We start from the raw sequence: 23,651 nt of genomic DNA, 5'->3' as shown, positions 1-23,651 counted from the left end.
AAGATCCATCTCAGGGGTTGATATTAAGGATTTGTACCCGAAGGTTCCCTGAAGTCAAAAGGGAACAATATAAGGTGCAGATAAGGTTTCAAGGCCTTATCTGCACGTGTTTCTCAAAAAAACCCTATTAAAACAGGTTAATGATTAGTCCTTTGTGTTTCATGCTATATTTAAGGCCTGGGTTCCACACAGCCCACAAAGCAGACCTGCAGAGACTTAACCTTAGAATGGAGATGACAATGTTTTTCCGAGCACTGCTGCTAATCAGCTCTCTATCTATATCTCAGCTCCAGGCTTTGATGGACAATGAAATTATTTCCCATTCTAGGAAAAATGGATCACAGGTCGAAGACACAGAAAATCTTCCTGACCCCCAACAAACAATTCCACAGGACATCAATGCTGTGCTAAGAGAGGTGATCGCCTCGGTGGCTGGACTGAAGGTGGAGACAAAGTACCTACAGAGGGATCATGAAGGTATATTTAATTACAAATGTTTAGCATTCACAATGGTTTCTTTGAATGCTTGTCTCAAGAAGTAACAGTATAATTTACTGTTTTTTTTTATTTCTACAATAGCTAACACGAAAGAGCTGGAGCTGCAGAAAGATGAGTTGGACAAGCTAAAACAGCTGTACCAAGGTTTTTATCAAACTACATTATTGCTGCTTTCATTGTGAAGAAAATGTAATCATTTGCTCATTTTACAAAGAGCTAATTTTGAATATACAGAGTGCAGTACAAATATATCCCTTACAATCTGCAAGGAACTGCAGATGGATGATTCTTTTTAAAATAGATTCTGCTGATCTCAAATCTTGTTTACATGATGATATACATTAGCATGTTAGCAAAATAATCCCAAAATGTATTTTTTTTAAATGTCTTTTTCACTTCCTGCAGGAGAACTGCTGTCATAACGCCCACATTTGGGAATTGTTACAATAACAAAAACGAGTAGAAAGAGGAGATAAAAATGTACATAATCTAAACTATATACAAATAAGAATTCTGAATTAAAAGAGACTTTTGTATACTATATTATTTTATAGCACTGCTACACAACACATCATGTTATGACATTTTACAAAGATAATTCAATCACAAAATGGTCAGATTTGTAAACTTTTTTCTATCTAAGGAAAACCAGCTATTATTATTATTTGCACTGTCCCATTGACTCTACAATGATCCCTCAAAACAGTAACTTTGTTTTTCTTTTCTTTTTACACACAGCTAAGACACAGGAGTTGGACAAGCTGAAACAACAGCACCAAGGTATTGAAAAAGTGCAAAAATGTATAGAGAAAGGAACACCAGCTTAGAGTAAAACATAAACAAAAAAATTTGAAAATCTTGTGCTATTACAAATTTGTTTGTATCAGAGATACATAATTAAAAATTGTTTTACACAGAAATAAATAAATAAATATGACTTCTTAGAAACATGTGGGCTGTTCATATTGTCTGCTTTATGAGTTTTGGCAATTTTTTATAAGAATTCTTAAAAAAAACATATGTATTGTTAATATTTTATTGTGTTTTAATAATTAATATTTTGCTTTGTATGGTTTCAGCTCAGGTAAAAGAATTGATCAATGTTAAAACCAGGGCAAACATCGCTAAAAACCAGTGGGAGGCTCTGAAGAAAAAATGCCTCAAAGCAATAACTTAACGAAATCCTTTTTTTTCTATTCTTTTCACACACAGTTCAAACACAAGAGATGGACAAGGTGAAACAACTGCACCAAGGTATTTAAAAAAAGTGAAAATACTATTAGAAAGGAACACTAAGTTCAAAGTATAAACAGTACTTTTGTATTAAACAGGCCCGGCCCTAACCAATTTTGCAGCCTAGGCAACCATTTAGTTGGTGTCCCCCTGCATCACAGTCAGTTCCACTGCCAGTTTAGATGCTCACAAAAAAAAATTTAATAGGCTTGTCTTTTACTTTTTTCTTTTACTGAGGATTAATGAAAACAGATTTAAATAACTCTGAAACTGAGTAAATAAGACAAAGTCAAAATTAGAAACAAATAATACAAAATATTTCTCTTAATAGCATTTGCAGAGTAATATTGCATTAAACACGCTAAACAAGCGACATAACATATAAATAAAGCACAGCAGAAATTGGTATGGCCCAAAAGGTACTAGAGGAACCAGCATTGGCACAACAAATAAAAAAATTAAGTTTGCATCGAGTAGGAAGTGCACGTATCATAATGTTACAAAAAAAAAAAAAGATTTTACTACTGTAGGGGTGTCTTTTTAATACTGCACTAACTAGTCAACCTCATCTGCTACTGTACTATTTTACTCTCCCAGTCTTTCTGGGAAAAGTTATCTATAACATTACCAAAGGCTTTGGTATACAGTACCATTAATGCTGGCTTATTATTTTCATACTAAGAAGTAATAGTATTGATATGAAAATAACTATAAAGATATAAGTTCCACTTTTATTTTCTTTAATTCCCACCATCACAGCGCACCCTGGATGAATGGCGCCCTTAGCATTTGCCTATACAGCCTAGACCATGGGCCGGCCCTGGTATTAACTTCATTTTTTTAAATATCACCATATGTAAACTCAAGCAAAATCTTACATGATAACCAATACTTTTGCATCAGACATATCTAAATGTAAAGAAAGAAATTTTCTAACTATTGTTGTGCTGATGCCATTTTTTGGCCCCGATACCAGATACCTGGCTGTGCAGTATTGGCCTATCACGATACCATCTGTTAGAAACTGATGTGTGTGTTTTATATGAAGAACTGCAAACTACTTGGATGTAAAATAATTGCCATCATGGCTTTGTCAAGCTGCTGCCTACCTTTGTGAAGCAGGAGAAGGACTAATACAAAGTGAATCTAGTGGAACTTTTTATTGCCTTCCTGGAATGGGTGACAATAGTTGAAAAAACTTTTGGCTCTCAAAATGGTATCAGTGCCTTATTTGTTGGTACTCGCCGATACTGATACCATTTTAGTGCTGGATCGGGGCCCCACCCGATACTGGTATCAGTGCAACACTAGTTACCACAGAAATACAGAATCAATTAATTAATTATTTTTTGGAAAACCTAAGCCTAGTCCTATCGTCTGCTGTATGGGTTTTAGCAAAAGGTTATAAAACTTAAAATATATGATTATTATTATTTACATTATTGATGTATTTCATAACGAATGTTTTGCTTTGTATTATTTCAGCTCAGATAGAAGATCTTATCAATATTAAAAGCAGGGCAAACATCACTGAAAATCAGGTGGAGGCTCTGAAGAAAGAAGGAGAAGGTTTGTGAATCCAGAAATAAACTTTGTCAATAATCACAACCAATAAGAAGAATTCACTCTGAACACGGTTTCCACTGCAAGAGTCTCTAGGCAAACCGTGTTGGAACGTTTGTCACCGTTCCGCACTCTCAATGTGCTACTAGTTTTAAGTAGCCTGACGTCGTCCTACTCAATTCTAGTCAGAATATGAGTCTGATACTGCTCCATAGAGCTGTAATTATGGGGCGTGTTTCGAATGAACCAGGAAAAAAAATGCCTCTGCACTCAATTGGATAGACCTACAACCAATAAGAGCAACGGAGTGCGTGACGTATGTTAAGCGATGCATAGTTGTTGTCAACAAAAATCAAAGCATGCAGTTGCACGCCTAGAATAAGAAGATGAGCCTTGATCGCGTTTCTCTGTTCCTCTTTTAAAATTAATTTGCTGTCGATATCTTCTAGAACAGACCTAATAGCAGAATCTACTCACCTAAACTCTCCGGTACCAGCCATTGTTGTTGTCACCCAAGCGCGCTTTGGTCACGTGGTTGATTACGTTACTGTTGATCATCTGTCCATCATTGTATAAAGCCCGCCCTGACAATTTGATTGGATCGCCAGAGGGTGGGCGATCATACTCGAGCTACTATGGAGCAATGCCAGACCGAACTTCCCAACCTCAAACCTTGTGGGCGGGACTAAGTTCGGAATGGCACCCAGGCTAAGTTTTAAGTACATTATTTAAAGAATTACAGCACTGCTCTCATGAAAAAGTTAGCACTTTTTAAATTGTAGATGTTGTGAAAAATTCTTCACCTAATGTGAATATTACTTCTTAATTAACACCAAACCAAACACAATACTTTCTTCCTTCTAGTGAAACGAGTGGCTTTCTCAGCTTCCTTGTTGGCCTCAGGCTCAGCAACTCTTGGTCCATTTAACACGCGGGTCCCTCTGGTCTTCAGGCATGTTACTACAAATATTGCAAATGCCTACAACCCTAACACAGGTAACTAGGTTTAATAATCATTTCATATACTGTAAATTTATATAATTCAGAACAAATGCCAAACTTTGGTCAGAATGTGCTGGAAGGATGATGTAACATTAGGAAAAAATACCATTTATATCATGTTTGGTGATTCTAGATTTCATGGTTTTAAGTGACATCTGGGATTTTTTGTCAAAAGTTTTCAAACTTATTGTTATTATTATTTATGTTATTACTTTTCATCAGGGTTTTTCACAGCCCCACTAAGAGGAGTCTACCACTTTGAGTTCTATATCGGTGCACATGGACATCCTTCACAGGCTTCAGGTGCTGGGCTGGTCAAGAATGGAGAACATGTTTTGATTGCATATGAGAGTCAAGTTAATGGTTTTGGTTCTTCAGGCAAAGGAGTCACCTTGTTGTTAGAGCCTGGAGATGTTGTGTTTTTGCGTCAGTGGTCCAACACAAGGATATTTGATGATTCAAATCGTCATACAACCTTTAGTGGCCATCTAATTTTTACAATGTGAGAAGATCTGATTTCTCCATTGTTTTATAATTATTCTCTTATATTTAAAGAGAACACTAAGTAAAAGTAAATAAATTAATATATATTAAGCTATTAAAAATAGCGTCTCTTAGTGATATCAGTGTTTTTTGTTGTTTTATACATTGCTTTATGAGTGTTCTAAAATTTGGTTTTAATGTTATGTGTTTGTTTGTTTTGTTTGTTTGCCATAATATGTACATTACTTTCGAAAACATCTTAAGTTTGAAATTGTACTTCATAATAACAATTGTAATAACACAGTGACAACATTATTAATACAATAAAGTTTATTTTATTATTCCATTAATCAATAGATCACACCATATATGTATTTTATTTGGTAGTTATGTTGACGTTAATTGGAAGAAAAACTCAGAGGTCTTAGAATCATTGATATTTTAAAGTGTATCTGTATCATGATCTTGGTGCTGATGACTGGCTTAATTACTCATTTCATTCACTTGTCTATGTAAACCCAGTTTCTCGTTACCCTTGTTGTGCCACATGCCACGATCATGGTTTTTGGACATTGGACACCAGTGTCCATATTTAATCTTGAAATGATGACCAGAGAAGAGAGTACAAGTTTAGTAAATAAACAGCTGTAAAGCTACGTTCACACCAAAAGCAGCAGAGGCAGCAGGAGCAGCTAGTTTACATGCAAAGTCAATGGTTGACGCGCATCAAGGTGTAGCAAAACATGCCACAGCTTGTTTTGAGCAGCAGGTGCAGCTTGTCGTGAGTGTTTGAGCATCTGACACACACGGAGTGCCGCAAATGCAGCTGCTGCTCCAGTTGGAAAAATTTTACTTTTGCTGCTCGACGCACTAAATCAACCAATCAGAGAGAAGCTCTGCCAAATAACGTTGCTGTGTTTTCAGACTGGAGGGAAAGACAGGAAAAAACCCAGGATTTATTCAACAATGGAAGATAAATTGATAATCGCTGTTTGCTCTCATCCAGCTATTTATGACCAATCATGTTATCAGTAGAGAGATGGAAGCAGAAAGGACCTTGCCTGGAGGAGGATTAGCAAAAAAATCGGAACTCTCTGGTAAGTTATCCAGGCTTTTACAATGGCAAACATACACTTTCACTCTACTGCTAATTTCACACTGCTTAATAAATGTTTATTTAGAGGATGTATGCAGGAAAAGTTTTATTTGAACTTTCCCATAGTCCCACCACTGTCTCAGAGCGGTGAAATCTGAATTTCTCTATCTGAAATCAGTCCAAAAACAACTTTAGGTTTCTTTAAAACCATGATAGTCAGAACGGTCTCTATGGTGCTTCTGTGGTGAGGATGGGTGGGGGCAGGTGGGCTCTCCTCATCCTCCACAAGAAGTACATGCGCTTCTGTGCCCTTTTGACCAGTGAGGTGGTGTTTACATTCCAGGTGAGGGTGTCTGTGATGTGCACCTCCAGGAATTTGGTGCTTTTGACCACCTCTACAGCTGAGCTGTTGATGAGCAGTGGAGCATGGTTAGGCTGGTTCTTCCTGAAGTCAACAATGATCTCTTCCGTCTTCTCCACGTTCTGGATCAGGCTGTTATCTCTGCACCAGTCCACCAGCTGCTCCACCTCCTCTCTGTAGTCCAGGTCGTTGTCGTCTCTGATGAGGCCCACCACTGTGGTGTGGCCTGCAAACTTCACAATGTGATTGGTGGTGAACCTGGGGACACAGTCATGTGTCATCAGGGTGAACAGCAGGGGGCTCAGGACGCAGCCCTGAGGGAAACCTGTGCTTAAGATGATGACATCAGAGGTGTTCTGTCCAACCTGGACTGACTGAGATCTGTTCGTGAGGAAGTCTAGCAGCCAATTGCGGAGGGGTGTTAGCCCCCCTCTGCATCCTCGCTTTCTCCGTCTCGCACATCTCTTCCTTCGGCAGTTATGTTCCGCTGTTGTATTGTTGACATCCGTCCGTAGCACTCCGAAACTTTTTTAGACGGTCAAAAATATCTGGATTTAAAACATTTTGTGACCGTAGCTCTAGTAGGCATTGGTGATCATAGATGCGGGGTCGATGTCTAGTCTGTATCGTATTAAACTGTATATTATGTGAACTTATCGAAATTGTCCGTTCTTGGCCGCTGCTTTGGAGCACCGCCATGGCAACCAAAAATATCAATATAAAAATATATAATATATAGAATATTGACCTTTATTTGGCATATTGTCAGTTGATGTGTGCGCTGGTTGGAAATGGACACTTCACTCACGCTCCCCGTGTTTCACGAATTGCGTGAAAAACATGTGACTACTATAGCCACTAGGCGGCAGTCTGAGTCCATTTCGGCGTCCCATGAGTCAGGATTAGATAGCTCAATTAGCAAACTGGGATGGGCGTTACGTGTTGCAAGCAGTTAGTGTAGAGGGTAGAGTGAGTGGTCTGCTGTTCTGAAAGTTGAGGGTTCGGTCCCAGCTGTGGCAGAATATTTTTCTATTTTTTTTTAAATCACTTTTTTTATTACATTAGACCATAGGGATTATCATTCTACATTTTTATATTACTGTATATATAGGTCTATTATATTGCATGCCTTATAGCCACAGTGTTTAGATATTTTTATAATTCTATTTACCCTATTCCATATTATATGCGTCATGGTCTGACGGTGTTTGTGAATGAGAGATGGTGCGGCTCGGCTCATATTCACGGAAAGCAGCAGATATGCAGCCCAGATGTGGAATTACTCGCAGTGAGTTTAAGACTTTATTATCTGCCGCGGGAGTTTGGTCACGTGATCGTGCTGTGCGTTTCCAAAGCGTGGTAAACAAGTTTCAGACTAGAGTCTGAGACGGGAGTGGATTTTCACTCCTGTCCCGTCCCACTCCCACAGAAAAAAATTGTGTCCCGTCCAGATCCAGGGCCAGAGTAGAAATCTAAATCCTGTCCCGTCCCACTCCTGGTGAAATTACTCCCATCCCGCTCCTATTCAGAATGACTCCCGCTGCTCCACCACTCCCATTCTTGTTTTTTTTTTTTTTTGAGCTTGGGAGAAAAACTCAGAGCGGAAGCAGTGATGGTTTTTGGGTCGTGTAGTTTTTTTGACTCGCATTATAGTGTAGGCTTCAAGGAAAAAAACTACAAAATGGCGGCGCCGCGCCAGTACTGGATTTTTTTTCTTTCTATTTTATTTTATTTTATTTTTTGGCATCGATCCTATTTTTTTTGTTATTATTGGTTTGCTCCCAGTCCCGTCTGCTCCCGTTAGTGTTTAATCCTGTACCGTCCCAATCACGTCATCGTTACTAATACTGACTCCCATCCCACAATACTTCAATGTATTTTTTAAATTTTTTGACAATATGATTATTAGGCGGGTAAAACTTATGAATTATTTTAAATGATATTGCTTTAGGGATCTCAAGCAATAGGGATCTAATCATTTTATTGTTCTTACCATTATTACAAGAAAAACAAATCTTACCAACTGGAGTGTCAGTCAGTACTGATAAGGTTTGTTGTTGTGTGTCCAATCTTGGTTGAGCTTTAAATAACGTGCAAATACCAGAAGAAATTGCTCCAAAGACTTTGGCATAATCTATAGGAGACACAGGAATTTTGTATTCTTCTAGAAACTCTTTATAAGAGTAAAGTAGACCCTCTTTGTTAAATAATTGGTCAACCAAAATAATGTTATTATTAAACCAATAATCAATAAATAAGGATTTATGTTTAAACAATATGTCTTTATTGTTCCAGATAAAATATTTGTTGGGTGAAAAGTTGTGTTTGAAAATAAGGGACCATGAAAGGAAGGCCTGGCGGTGAAAGGCTGACATTTTTATCGGGACTTTATTAATATCATAGTTACAGGTTAAGAAAAAGCTCAAACCACCCAGTTTTGACAGCAAGTGACATGGTATGACGTTCCAGATAGAGTTAGGGTTTTTAAAGAAGTGTTTCAGCCAATTTATTTTAAAGGTATTATTTAGAGTACAGAAATCAATAAAGTTTAATCCACCCTTTTCATAGGGATTTGTTAGAACAGACTTCTTCACTCTGCTCCACTCTCCCCACGCTCACACAATACGTCAGATGCAACCAGGAACAATAAAAGGCTGGACCTTTTTTATGCAAATGTTAAGGATGCATACACCTCCGCCCCCCTCCCCCCGCTGGGTCATGTCACAACCTTGTGTACCTGCCCCCCCAATACATTCCACTGGTGAGAAGGACAATTGCACAGTCAGTGAAAGTTTGGTCGGATGACACCACTGAGGAGCTGAGGGATTGTTTCAGCACCACAGACTGGAGCATGTTCCAATGGTGAGGACATCAACAGCCTGACCGAATGCATCACTGACTACATGACCTTCTGTGTGGAGAGCATTGTGCCTACACCAAGTTTGCAGACGAGTTAAACAGCTTTTCACCCGGTTTGACTCCCCTCACACTGGTCCCCTCCCTGCCCTCAACTCTCCACACACCTCCAACCACCAGCCCCCCAGAGACCTTTCCCCCCCACCACCGCCACTCCCACCAACCCCCGACCCATCCACACCTCCAGTCGTGCCTTCCTCCCCCCTCACAGTAACACCAATGCAGGTGAGAAGGCAGCTGAGGAGGCTGAAACAGAGGAAGGCCTCAGGACCAGACGGCCTCCCCCCCAGGCTGCTGAGGACCTGTGCAGATGAGCTCTGTCAGATCCTCAGCTACATGTACAACCTGAGCCTCAGCCTGGGGGGGTCCCCACCCTGTTGAAGACCTCCTGTGTGGTTCCAGTTCCCATATCAGCCGGATTGGAGCAGTGATTCTAGAGGAAACTTATGTGGAAAATTCCTGAAATGTTTGCATTTCTGGCCTCTAATAGTATCTTTGATTCCAATTATCTCTAAAAGTAATAAAGCCAAACACTTCAAACTTGGTAAATCTATGGAGGGTCCTAAAAATATTCAATCCCTAAAATATCGGCCGGATTGGAGCAGTGGTTCAAACGTATTTGGAAAATTCCTGAAATTTTTGGCCTCCAATTCTAGCATCTTTAACTTCAATTATCTCAATAAAGCTAAACACTTCAATTTTCACAATCGATACAAACATTCCCACATATGGCCAATGTGAAAGATTATGAGGATATGAGCAATTGTTGTGAAGAAATCTTTATTTAAAAATCTAAAGCAGCTTTGTTTCAAACACAGTGCTATTTAAACAAGTACACAGCGGGATCTAATTTGTCATATTGATAACATGTCAGGTTTAGATTATGAACAAAATTAAAAAAAAATTATGTTGCATATACTCTATATTTATTATCCTAATTACCGTATTTTCACGACTATAAGGCGCACATAAACGTCTTTTTTTCCCCTCAAAATGTGCGGTGCGCCCTTTGGTGTTGCAACTGCGACTTTTGAGACCACCTCATTGAGGAGATGATGAAATAGTGGCTGAGGGAGGTGAATGTAAGGAGACCAGGTGGTTTTTTTTCCACTCATCACCACACCATCTGTTAATCTGACTCCATGCGTGCCCATCTCACAGCTGATGTGAAAAACATGGTGAAACAAATTAATGCTGTGCTCGCTGTGAACCGGACGCAGCAGGTGCAGCAGAAGCGGCGAGTTTACATGCAAAGTCAACGGTTTTTTCTCAAAAATCTGTTTATTGTCTTTTACAATTCAAAAAGACATACAGACAAATAACTCACAAGTGGACAAAACACCTGACAAACCTAAAAAAAAAAAAAAAAAAAAAAAAAAAAAAAGCAAACAAAACACATTAACAATTTAAACATTCAAGGTGACCAACATTAGATGAATACAGTGAGACAAAATGTTTTAAGATTGACATCTCAGGGGAGTATGTTGAGACTTAGTCCAAGAGATTTAATCACAGTCCACAGGCTAGATATGGGGTGAAGGTAATGTCCTCCCTGGTTCTATGCATCCCGACGTCAGTGTTTAAGTGTCATACATTTTTGAGCAAGTGAGTACATTTGGAATTAACATGAAGATAACAGATTTACAGCCACTATAAGAATGAATACATAGTCAAAATTAGCTAGAGAGCGTTTAGTCAGTCCTCATTGTGAGTATTTAAATTTTCCAAGAATAGCAAAAAATGTTTCCATATCTTTTGGAACACATTGTATTTACCTTTAATCATAAAGGTGAGTTTCTCCAAGGCAAGAGAGCTTGATAATGTAGACAACCAAGTTTTTAGCTGGGGTCTGGTTATAGATTTCCAGGACCTGGCTATACTATATTTAGCCTGCACCAAACAATAAATTATGGACTTTTGATCGACCTTGCTAATTTGAGTTTGATTGGGGAAAATTCCTAAGACACACAACCTAGGACACAGATTGAGATCAATGCCAATGATAAGTGAAAGTTTATCCAAAACCTCCTTCCAAAATGTCTGAATCTCAGGACATTCCCAAAGGCAATGAATCAAACTGCCTTTATCTCCACACTTAGCACATGTATCCGGGATATTGGAATTAAATTTATTTAGTAATGTTGGAGTAACATATGTTCTCATCAACCATTTGTATTGGATTAACTTAAATTGTGTATTAATAGATTGTGTCTGTGCCTTTAGACAGGCCCTCTGCCATTCCTCTACTGATATGTTGCATTTCAAGTCTTCACACCAAGCCAGTCGTTTGTGCTCTGAGGATATCTGAGAGCTGTCTTTGAGGATGTTATAACAGCGGGATATTAGGCCCTTCTTCAAATGGTCATTTGTTGCCAGTTCTTCTATAGAAGTAAGAGTAGGCAAAGTTAGAGACTTTAGATTACCCAAGATGAAACTTCTGATTTGCAAAAACTTAAAAAAATGTTTAGTTGGAATGTCAAATTTTTGTTTCAAATCTTCAAACCTCATCATAATCCCATTATCAAATAAATCTGAGATTTTGCACAAACCTTTAACAAACCATGTTTTAAAGCCCACGTCTTTCCTACCTGGTTCAAATGACATATTGCCCCAGATCGGGGAGAATTGGGATAGTATTGGTATTTCATTTTTGAATTTATGTACATCATACCATACTCGGATAGTATTTTTAACAAATGGGTTGGAAGTATTTTTTAATAAGTCTTTGCATTTCCTTGAGTATAGGTATGAATTTAGGGTTAAAGGAGTGGTATTTATATTTTCTAATTTTACCCACGACATATCAGTTGCTGAAAACCAGCAAGAAGCACTAGAGAGCTGAGCAGCCCAATAATACCACTTGAAATTTGGCACACCCAGCCCACCTCTGTCATATGGAAGATATAGTAAGGATAACCGTAATCGGGCTCGTCTGTTGTTCCAAATGAAGTTATTTAGAATTGTTTGAATTTTTGTAAAAAAAACCATCAGGAGGGTTAAGGGGGATAGCCTGGAAAAGATATAAGAATTTAGGGAGAACGTTCATTTTGAGAATATTTATACGGCCAATCATAGATATAGGCAAGGTAGACCATCTATCAAGCGATTCCATCATTGAATTAACCACCGGCGTGTAATTTGTCCGAACCAGATCATCTATGTCTGGAGTAATCTTTATGCCTAAGTAAGTAAGGCTCTCTTTTGCTACCTGAAATGTTGTATGAATTGGAGGGTGATTTCTTTCAGCCTGTTTTAAAAATAGGATGGCGGATTTAGATTCATTAAGTTTATAACCGGAAAGATAACTAAACTCATTGATAGTTTTAAGGAGTTGGGGGATTGAGCAATTTAGATTGGATAACATTAAAATAATATCATCGGCAAATAGTCCAATTTTAGATTCAATATTTTTTATCCTGACACCATGTATGTTTTGATTATTTCTTATGGCAATAGCCAATGGCTCAATTCCCAACACAAAGAGGAGGGGCGAGAGGGGACAACCTTGACGTGTGCCCCTACCGAGATTAAATGATTTAGATACAATGTTATTAGTTATAACTAAGGCAGAGGGTTTATTATAAAGTATTTTAATCCAGTTTATGAAATAACTACCAAAACCAAATTGAGAGAGAACTTTGTAGAGATAACTATGTTCCACTCTGTCGAATGCTTTTTCTGCATCAAGTGAAAGCAAAGCTGTATCCGAGTGCTCATATTTAGCATGAATTATATTCAGCACACGACGGATGCCGTGATGAGCTTGCCGCCCTTTTATAAATCCATTCTGATCAGGGTCAGAGAGGGATGGTAAAAATTTCTCAAGCCTAATTGCTAGAACTTTAGATATTATTTTGGCATCTGAGTTTATAAGTGAGATTGGTCGGAAGGATTCGCATCTAGTGGGAGATTTCCCCGGTTTAGGTAGAACTGTTATGATTGCATTACGTAGGGAAGGAGGCAATTCTTTAATGGTATAACTTTCCAGTAGCATGTTATAGAGGGGCTGCAATAATTTGTTTTTAAATATTTTATATAGGTCCAAAGGAATCCCATCTGGACCAGGGGATTTTCCTGATTTAAGTTTGTCTATTGCATTTGAGAGTTCACCTATAGAAATTGGCATATCCAGATCCGATTTAGCTATTTCACTAAGTGTGGGGATGTTTACAGAATTAAGAAAGGAGTCAAGTGATGCTTGTGGAATGTCCCCTTTAGACGTATATAATTTTGAATAATAATCTTTAAAGAAATCATTTATTTTTTGAGGATCAGTCGTATTTTCATTTTCATATAAAATGTCATTTATTGCCCTCTCATTCTGCAAAGCTTTAATGCGCCACGCTAGGAGTTTTCCAGCCTTCTCTCCCTGATCGTAATAGGATTGTTTCAGTCTGAACATCTCTGCTGAAGCTTTGTTAGTGGATAGTTTGTCATATTTTGCTCTCAGTATTAGCAGTTCTTGTTGCTTTTCTTTAGAGCCCTTTAGATTTAACTCAAGCTCAGTCTCTTTTATTTGTTCTTCAAGTTTTAGCATTTCCATAACGGTTTTGTTGGTTTTATTTTTTGCGTAGCTTATCATCTGACCCCGTATAAAAGCCTTAAAGGCTTCCCATCTAGTAGATGCTGTAGTCTCAGATTTATTAAGGCTGAAGTAATCATCAATATTTATCTCAATAAATTTCAGAAATTTGGGCATTTGCAACCAGTGTGGTTTTAATCGCCAAATAGGATTACGATTAAACGCAATTATGGGTGAAAATTTAAGCATGCATAGTGAGTGGTCGGAGATCAGTATGCTTTTGTAGACACAACTCTTAGTTCTGGTAATCAAGGAATTTGAAATTAGGAAGTAATCTATACGGCTATAGCTATTATGGGTGGTTGAGTGGCAAGAAAATTCTTTCTTTGTTGGATTCTGTACTCTCCAGATATCTCTTAAGTTTAATTCAGACATAAAATGTTGAATAACCCGTCTACTTTTAGGATGGGACAGATCCAAACCTGATGATCGGTCAAGCTTCGGATCTAAAGTACAATTAAAATCACCACCAATGATCACATCACCATGAAAAGCTGTAATAGAGAGAAACAAGTTATTGTAGAAATCAGGGTCATCTATATTAGGACCATACAGGTTAACCAGAATTAAGTTTTGGTTCATCAGGGATGCTTGGATTATTATGAATCTCCCAGCAGGGTCTATGATAGTCTTTTTTATACAAACAGGTAAAGATTTATGAATAAGAATTGCCACGCCCCTAGAGTGTGGAGAAAATGAGCTAGAAAATATTTGACCAGGCCATCTTCTTCTTAGTCGTGCAGCTTCGCATGTAAGCAAGTGTGTTTCTTGGATAAAAACCACTTTTGGATGGAATTGTTTAAGTCTATTCATTACTTTTTTTAGTTTGATCAATTTTCTAAGGCCTCTTACATTCCAGGAGATCACATCAACAACGGACTCAGTACTCATTTGTTTAATGTCAATATATCATCTCTTTCTGTTTTTTGTCTCAACTGTAGGAACCTGTATTTTACAACCTGAAGAACATTGCACCTTGAAAACATTGAACATTTATAAACACAAAAGACTTTCCAGAGATTTCCCACCAGTGGGAATCTACCTCTCCCTTTCCCCTCTATTCTGTGACTTGGCTATGCTACTGATCCTAAAAAAAAAAAAAACAGGAGCAGAAAAGTCTACAAAGTCAACGGTTGACGAGCGTATAGACACAGCAAAAGGTCCCGCAGCGCGTTTTGAGCTACTGCTGCTGCTCGAGATGGAAAAATTGAAGTTTTGCTGCTGGAAGCGCCGCATCAACGAATCAGAGAAGCTGATCTGGGAGCTGACAGCGAGACAGACACAGCGCTCTGATGACATATGATATTAACGCAAATGAAAAGGGCTGGATGGATGAGGAGATGATGAAAGCGTGGCTGAGGCAGGTGTATGTGAGGAGACCAGGTGGTTTTTTCCACGCATCACCATCGCTTTTAATTTGTGACTCCATGCGTGCCCATCTCACAGCTGATGTGAAAAACATGGTAAAAAAAATAAACGCTGTGCTCACCGTTATCTCGGGGGTCTAACAAAGGAACTTCAACCGCTCGACATCGGTGTGAACCGGCCGTTCAAAGTAAGGCTGCGAGCGGCGTGGGAGCGATGGATGACCGACGGAGACCACAGTTTCACGATAAGTGGAAGGCAGCGCCGGGCAAGTTACACCACCGTTTGCAGATGGATTGTTGATGCTTGGACTAACGTGTCTGCTGGCTCTGTTGTTCAAGCTTTCGCAAAAGCCGGCATTATTTCTGAGGAGCCGCCCGGCACGGAAAGTGACTCTGACAGTGAAGAAGGGGAAACTGGCATGTCTGATTTAGCGCAGCTGTTTAATTCAGAAACAGAGGATGATGACTTTGATGGGTTTGATTAATACTTTGTAATAAATACATGAATAAAGCACAATCATACTCAGTTTTGCTCCCGCTCTATTTTTCTACCTGAAAACTTAATTCAACAGTAGCCTCTGGGCCGGGTCTCCTCCGGGTTCACCGCGGCGGCTGGCAGGTGTTTTTTCATCTAAATAATCTAAATCTTGCAGCTATATTTGCTGTGATCAGTGGGAATAAAGTAGTTTTAATATGTTTTTAAGTGAGAAAGTCCACCTGAAAACTGAATAATTGCAGTCAGTTCATCCAGATTATCATCCTGCCTATAGGCTACTATTTCTGTCGGAGGCGCTCAGACCCCGACATACCAGCGGTGCACCGACAGTAGAAATCCCTTCATCAGCAGCCTCTAGGCCGGGTAGCCTCCGGGTTCACCTTGGCGGCTGGCAGGTGTTTTTCATCTAAATAATTTTAGCTGCAGGCACCAGGATACCGGTAATAAAAGCGAACATATTCTGTCGGGAGGTTTCAGGATTTTAAGTTAATTTAGGAGTGATCACAGCGCCCTGTCATCTGCGATGTGTCTGTCTCACGGTCAGCTCCCAGGTTTAATTAATACTTTGTAATAAATACATGAATAAAGCACAGTCATGCTCAGTTTTGACCCCCGCTGTATTTTTAAATACGCAGTAGAGGTATTTAAAGGTAGTAGAGGACATGTACCTGTATATAAAAAACGCGCCCTATAGTCCGGTGCGCCTTATGTGTGTGTTAAATACAGAAATGGCACACATAACTGAGACTGCGTCTTTTAGTACGGTGCGCCTTATGATCGTGAAAATACGGTATGTACAGCATTATAAAACAAAATTACAAGCAGGTTTATCAATACAGAAGATCCAACAATAACTGCCTTGCTCTTTCTCCGACATTGTATACTGAGAAAAATGGTTTTCACAAGCCTCACCATGCTCACTGCACTAAATATTAATATTAAGAAAATATTTACAAATTCTACAATGTCTAATAAGGCATCATTATGAATGTCAATGATGGTTACAATGGCTGCGTCTCAATTCGCAGGCTGCCTACTTCGGAGTGTATGTATGTATGTATGTATGTATATATATATATATATGTGTGTGTGTGTGTAGGGAAATAACATCTTTCATTTATTATTTTCATGTTACTTTCCACTTTGAGTAAGCTTGAAAAAGTAATCTCCAGGTTACCATTCCAAAGTCTTTTTCTGTAGAATTTCATCAATCGATCCAAATCATCAAACATTCCTTTTTTCTAGCTTTAAAGAAACACTACAGAAAATATCATTTGTTGATACAAATAGTTTTCCTCTACTTTAGGAATGCAAAGATCCAGGGACAGGGCAGGGGGTCAGTGGGAAGCCTACTGCTGCCACCTGGCCCTGGTTTGTCCTCATGGATGAGGTATTAGGACAGAGGCCCTCTGTTGCCCCACCTGTCCTAATTGCCTCCATCCCTGAGGACACACCAGGGCTAGGTGCTGCAGAGGCTGGGCAGCACACAGATGAGCTTGGAGTCTTCCGACTGCGAGTGGGACATCATCTGGGGGGTCGGGGGTGCCTCTCTCCACTGTTCACCACATCGTCCATCAGGGTTTGCAGGGCTGACCCAATCATGGCTGCCATGTTACTAAAAAAGTTTAAAAGTCGCAGAAAATAATGACTTTACTAAAACTGTTTTCATAACCCTGAAATGAGAACAGCTAAAATGTGATTCTACTTGCCATCTAAATGTAACAGTGGTCGGGTAGACCCTCCTCCAGGGCAGACACCTCAGCAGACAACTGGTCCCGCCATGGAGCACCACTGACTGCCTCCAACACGTTCTCCCCCTCCTCATCCTCTGGCATGTCATCCTCTGGGGCCGTGATGTCACCGGCTCCCAGGCAGATGTTGTGCAGGACAGCACATGCCGTTATGTCCTGTAGAAAAAAAAGACAAATATATTTACTTTTATTCATTCATCTATCTTTTTTTCATTATCTTTATTACATGATTTATTAGAATTCAAATGTTACTTGATCTAGATCCACTATTTAACTTATTTTTTTCCTGTATTATGTTTTTTATATATATAATTGCAAATAAAATCAGGCAGTAAGGGGATAACAATTTAGACAAAAAATGATTTATTTCTCAACAGTTTGGCTTCTCAACACAACAGTAGTGATAGTGAAAGTAGTGATTTAAGTCAGTTATTTACAGGGTTTGTGCACATTTAACTATTCAATTCAAATTACTAAAGTTACAAGCAAATAAATTACAAACTTACAAATAAATATAAAATTTGATATTTAAACATATTCATCAATCTGCTGACAAACGTTTATCATTTAACTATCATTTAATGCAGGAATAAATTGCAGACATTTTTATGTGTGTATGCATTTTGGTTGTATTAATATTGATGCCAATTCAAATCAAATGTCCTTGTAATGAAGCTCTAGCGGAAGTTCAATTGAAGAAACTCTGACTTACCTCCATCAATCAGAAGCTGATCCGTCTCTGAAGCGAGCCAATCAGCTTCGAACTACTCCACCATGAAGCCAAATCAGCGTCCTGCTTCCACTTTATAAACTCCCTCAAATCTCACCACAGCCGCTATCCTGCAATCGCAATGTCGGATTTCGATTCAGACGACAATTCAATTTTCCCCGCTCGGAGAAGCTCCCGTCTAGCCGCTCTCATCTCCTTCTTCCGCGTTACACTCCAAGGGTATATTGCCAGGCTCCGACCTAGACTCTGCTCAGATGTCTTAACGAGCCTCCCTCCTACCTCCTCGTGATTCATCTCCCTCGCCTTCCGCTCTTCAATCTGCTCCGATTCCTGGCCGCAAAACATGTGCAAGTCCTCCGCTCCCATTGCCAGGCGCAGAAGGCCTCCCGGATCTGTCCCAGCAGCAGTCACCGCTACGCCCGCTCCTTCTCATCGTTTCGATGCAGCCTTGGACCTTCTTCAGCTTCCTGATTCATAACAGCTCCCCCGTCTAGTCCTTCTGGCGTTTAACAGCTCTCAGCCTCCCTCCGCTCCACCGGACTCTCTCACTCAATCCTTCGACGCTGTCCGCACGCTCCAAACGTGGGAATCCCTGTACTGCCACGTCATCCCTGCCGCTGTCTGCTCAGACAGACCTCCCCCTCCCCTCATTCACATTAGGGAACGCCCGCCCTGGGCCAGCCTTAGGGTAAGACGTATTCAACCATGTTTTCATTCATAATTTTCTATCTATTTGAGTTTGCTCTTTATGCTTTGTCTGCCTCTATTCAGGCATACTTATATTAACACACATGCTGATATTTCCACTAGCCTCGTTCTAAATTATTCAGGGGAAATATTTTAATTTAGTCTCTTATTCTTCCCTCCCCTGAAGTCGATCAGCAGGTCGCATCAGCAGGTGACGTCACAGTTTTCCTTAAATCATCCGATCTCCGTCTACCAGAGATCTTTCTATTGGCCAATTTTTGGCCACATTCAGCATCTATCGTGATTACTAGAGCTTCTGCAGGAGGGCCATCCGATCAGTCTGTCCCCGCCGCGCACGCTTCATATATATCGTACCTCAGTCTTAGCAGCCCGTCATCTTACCACCCCTTATTATTACTTCTGATTATCGTTCTGTCTTCTTCTTCTTCAAAAAAAAAAAAAAAACTGATGTTCTCCATCAGTCATTTCTAAATGCCAATTGCGCTCCTTGCTAGGTCAGCTAATTTGCCATGCGCTTATTTCTCAAGGCCGCTCTTTCATTCCCAGTTGCTTGATCCGGCAATTTCCGTCCCTCTCCTTGGTCAGATTACTGAACGTAGGCTGCCGTTCGGATCTCCTGGTCAGACTGCTTCTAAATTGGAACGAAATTTCTTTTCTATGTCGACATTATCTATCTCCTGCCATGCTTCAAAAATTTTACGGATGCTGCATCCATAGGTTTTGGGGGGTTCTTCAGGACAGGTGGTTCGCGGGTTCATGGCCTCTTTTATTCACACCCAATTATGCTTGTGTGAGGTCTACCCCTAGCTAGCTTGCCATCGTGGGGCCTTGGGAAGGAATCTCGTCCGCCCACTGCGATAACATCGTAGTAGTTGAAGCCACTAATAAAGTCACTCCTCCTCCCAGTCTCTCATGCCCTTCATCAGAAGCATCACTGGCAGCAGTCACTAACGTTTCATCATCTCGGCGCGTCATGTTTCAGGCATTCAAGCACTTTCATTTCGCCCAAGGGTTACCCTACGTCCACTCATGGTTCCTTCACCACCTCAGGATACTCTTAGAATCATGTGACCTTCCCTCTAGTAGGTAATCTGGGCTTTCGTTCTGGACCGAGCAGCTGCATCGCAGCTACTCGCGGGGTTCTGAGGCTTCCCTCAGCTCTGGGCCGATGGTTCACCAGCCTATACCTCATTCATCCGCCCAGAACTCTCGCCAATTCTCGCAGCTTAGCGCTCTCTCTGCCTCTAGGTAACTCTATTACAAATACTGGTGGTGGTTCAACTCATTCTGATAATTTTCTGACCTAATCACGACCATCCTCTAACTCATTTTCTACTCCCACTCCTTATCAGTTTTCTTCATTATTCCCTGCTTCATGCAGTCTTCCATGCTGTCTCCTTGCTATATTCATGCTGTCTTCATTCTGGCTCGCATTCATGCAATCTCACCTTTATGTCAGGCATTTACATGCATTCTCCTGTGTGTCACGTCACGTCTGGTCTGTGTCTCGTCATGCATCCTTGACACCATTTAGCATGCATTCCCTAATGCATCAATTCTTCATATATGTTATCATCCGCAAGAATCATCCGCAAGATCATTATCAGATTCATCCGCAAGATTCATTATCAGACTCATCCGCAAGATTCATTATCAGACTCATCCGCAAGATTCATTCCCTAATGCATCACATGGAGCATGTGATGCTATCTGTGTCTCGTCGTGTCTCGTCATGCATCCTTTACGCCATTTTGCATGCATTTCCAATGCATCAATATGCACCACGTCTGCGTCTCGTCATGTGTCTGTATCCCGTCATGTTATATGTTCTATATGGACTCATCCGCAAGATCATTTTCAGACTCATCCGCAAGATTCATCATCATCGTCATCATAATGGGATATATCATCATCATCATCATCATCCGCAGGATTCATCATCATCCTCATCATCCGCAGGATTCATCATCATCGTCATCCGCAGGATTCATCATCATCATCATCGTCATCCGCAGGATTCATCATCATCATCGTCATCCGCAGGATTCATCATCATCGTCATCCGCAGGATTCATCGTCATCATCATGGGTGAGTCATCATCATCATCATGGGTAAATCATCATGGGTAAATCATCTTCATCATCATCATCATCATCATGGGTAAATCATCATCATCATCATGGGTAAATCATCATCATCATCATGGGTAAATCATCATCATCATCATCATGGGTAAATCATCATCATCATCATCATGGGTAAATCATCATCATCATCATCATCATCATGGGTAAATCATCATCATGGGTAAATCATCATCATCATCATGGGTAAATCATCATCATCATCATGGGTAAATCATCATCATCATCATCATCATCATGGGTAAATCATCATCATCATCATCATGGGTAAATCATCATCATCATCATCATCATGGGATCATCATCATCATCATCATCATGGGTTCATCATCATCATGGGTTCATCATCATCATGGGTTCATCATCATCATCATCATCATGGGATCATCATCATCATGGGTTCATCATCATCATCATGGGTAAATCATCATCATCATCATGGGTAAATCATCATCATCATCATGGGTAAATCATCATCATGGGTAAATCATCATCATCATCATCATCATGGGTAAATCATCATCATCATGGGTAAATCATCATCATCATCGTCATGGGTAAATCATCATCGGTAAGTTTTCGGCGTCTACCGTGGTCGCCATCCTCATCAACAACCTGGCTCGGTAAGTTGTTCGCAAACCTTCTCAGCATTTCATTACGCATTCTTTATTCTGTCCCTAGTGTATGCCCTACGAGCATACGGACTCTCCGGCCTCGACCTCGGCTTTTTGGGGGAACATCCCTATTCACATTCATCTACTCATGCATGTTAAAGCATAATTCAGCATGAATGTTCCTGCCGAGGTCTGAGCGCCAAAGACTTTCTTATCAATAAATTCTTCTAATTATCTTTTCTCTCTGTGTGAGTTTTTCAGATTGAAATGAAGCTCTAGCGGAAGTTCAATTGAAGAAACTCTGACTTACCTCCATCAATTAGAAGCCGATCCGTCTCTGAAGCGAGCCAATCAGCTTCGAACTACTCCACCACGAAGCCCAATCAGCGTCCTGCTTCCACTTTATAAACTCCCTCAAATCTCACCACAGCCGCTATCCTGCAATCCATTTCGGATTTCGATTCAGACGACAATTCACCCACCTCCATCCCCTTCTTCGCCATCGCAGCTGATCGTCCTCCATGACACGACTTCACCTCAACCTCATCAGAGAGTATTAATCCCAGTTGTCACCATCCCTCGTCTCATCGCATTGGTCCGGCAGAAGACCACCATGTTGAGCCCGGTTCTGCCAGAGGTTTCTTCCCAAAGGGGAGTTTTTCCTCTCCACTGTCGCTTCATGCTTGCTCATCATGGACAGTTCACGGTACCTGCATCACCGAGCAGGACCTCTATATCCCGAGTCTGAGTGAAGCCCCGGCGTCAGCTCCCTCAGTCTTCTAGTCCCACAATTCTGCCCAGCAGATCACCTCGTCAACCAGCTCGGATTAAACCACCACCAGTTTCAGGCCCGGGGGGAACATCCCTATTCACATTCATCTACTCATGCATGTTAAAGCATAATTCAGCATGAATGTTCCTGCCGAGGTCTGAGCGCCAAAGACTATACTTTCTTATCAATAAATTCTTCTAATTATCTTTTCTCTCTGTGTGAGTTTTTCAGATTGAAATAGTAATGTGCAGATAAACAGAGCAGCATTTTATGTCGCCAAATAAAGACATTGGGAGTTTGCATCCCTGCAGTGGTTCCCCTAGCAATGTTGTGTATGAAAATCTAGGTTAAAGTTGTTCTGAATTATGTGTGGCATATTATTTTTATTTTGTCTTATCCTGATAAATAGTTTCAGTTCGTTTTAGCATTTAGCATACATGTGTAGCTGCAGAGGTGTTTTGTGTTAGCTATAGTTCACTTGCAGCTTCTAGATTACCTAAAACGTCTGCCTGCTTTAATCAAACTGCAATTTAACTGAAACTATAGTTGCCTGGCCAGCATAACATATCTAAGTTAGCATAAATTTAACTTCACATTCAGTTCTATCAACAAGTGGCTACGGTTCCTACGTGCTAACAAGCTAATGTAACATAGCCAGCTTGGATACTAAATGCTATGAAAGTTAGCCAACATGAGTTAGTTTATCATTGGGACATTATAGCCGTTGATTTAATGTTACATTATAAACAACCACCACCAATCTTTCTGTTAACTTACCGTAATGTCTTTCTGGTGAACTGCGACGTGTCTCTTCAGGTTTGTTGTGTTTTTTTCCAGCTACCATGTGGCCACATTCCTTCCCTTCCACTAAAATCAAGCATTTGGTTTTGTTCTCCACTTCAATGAAGTGAAAATGTGTCCATATATCACGTCTCCTCTTTCTCCCGAGCCCCAGAGTAGGCTACTCTGTGCCGCCCGCTCCAGGTTTGAAAGTGGGTGTGTGGCGGAGGGGAAAGGATTTGAAAAAAAAAAAAAAAACATTAAATAATATGTAATTTTCGTCTCGTCTTTGTTCGTGAACTAAAACGTCCATAGATTTGAATGACGTTGCATGAACCCCCCTCCCTCGCTCTAACCTGACAACAGCCAGATGCATGTCTAGCTCCGCCTAGCTCCACTCACATACATGTGAGTGGAGCTAGAGGCCTGATGAGACTGATTCATTCAGAGTCGCTGAGGACGTTTTTATAACCTAGAAATGGTCCATGAGCATGCGACCGATCGAATGGATGGATGATCCACGGACCTTTGTTGATTCAGTTATTTGTTTTGCC

The 23,651-nt window shown here is 40.2% G+C and overlaps 1 protein-coding gene across 3 annotated transcripts in view; it reads left to right on the top strand.

The window, feature by feature from the left end:
- Window positions 1–211: 211 nt before the first annotated feature.
- Window positions 212–23,651, top strand: part of LOC119776961 — a 33,117-nt gene continuing 9,677 nt past the window's right edge. The window contains exons 1-7 of one of the 3 annotated variants that reach the window (XM_038275626.1): window positions 212–477; window positions 580–642; window positions 1,237–1,278; window positions 1,711–1,752; window positions 3,217–3,300; window positions 4,159–4,290; window positions 4,519–4,967. In XM_038275626.1, the coding sequence (XP_038131554.1) occupies window positions 228–477; window positions 580–642; window positions 1,237–1,278; window positions 1,711–1,752; window positions 3,217–3,300; window positions 4,159–4,290; window positions 4,519–4,802 (897 nt within the window). In that variant the 5' untranslated portion in view covers window positions 212–227 and the 3' untranslated portion in view covers window positions 4,803–4,967. Of the gene's footprint in view, window positions 478–579; window positions 643–1,236; window positions 1,279–1,710; window positions 1,753–3,216; window positions 3,301–4,158; window positions 4,291–4,518; window positions 4,970–23,651 lie in introns of those variants that run through there. The other 2 variants (XM_038275628.1, XM_038275625.1) reach the window with 2 other exon arrangements.

Source organism: Cyprinodon tularosa, unplaced genomic scaffold (assembly GCF_016077235.1).
Source record: "Cyprinodon tularosa strain WSP-4 unplaced genomic scaffold, ASM1607723v1 ctg970, whole genome shotgun sequence".
NCBI classification, from domain to species: domain Eukaryota; kingdom Metazoa; phylum Chordata; class Actinopteri; order Cyprinodontiformes; family Cyprinodontidae; genus Cyprinodon; species Cyprinodon tularosa.
This window is presented reverse-complemented; position numbering and strand designations above follow the sequence as displayed.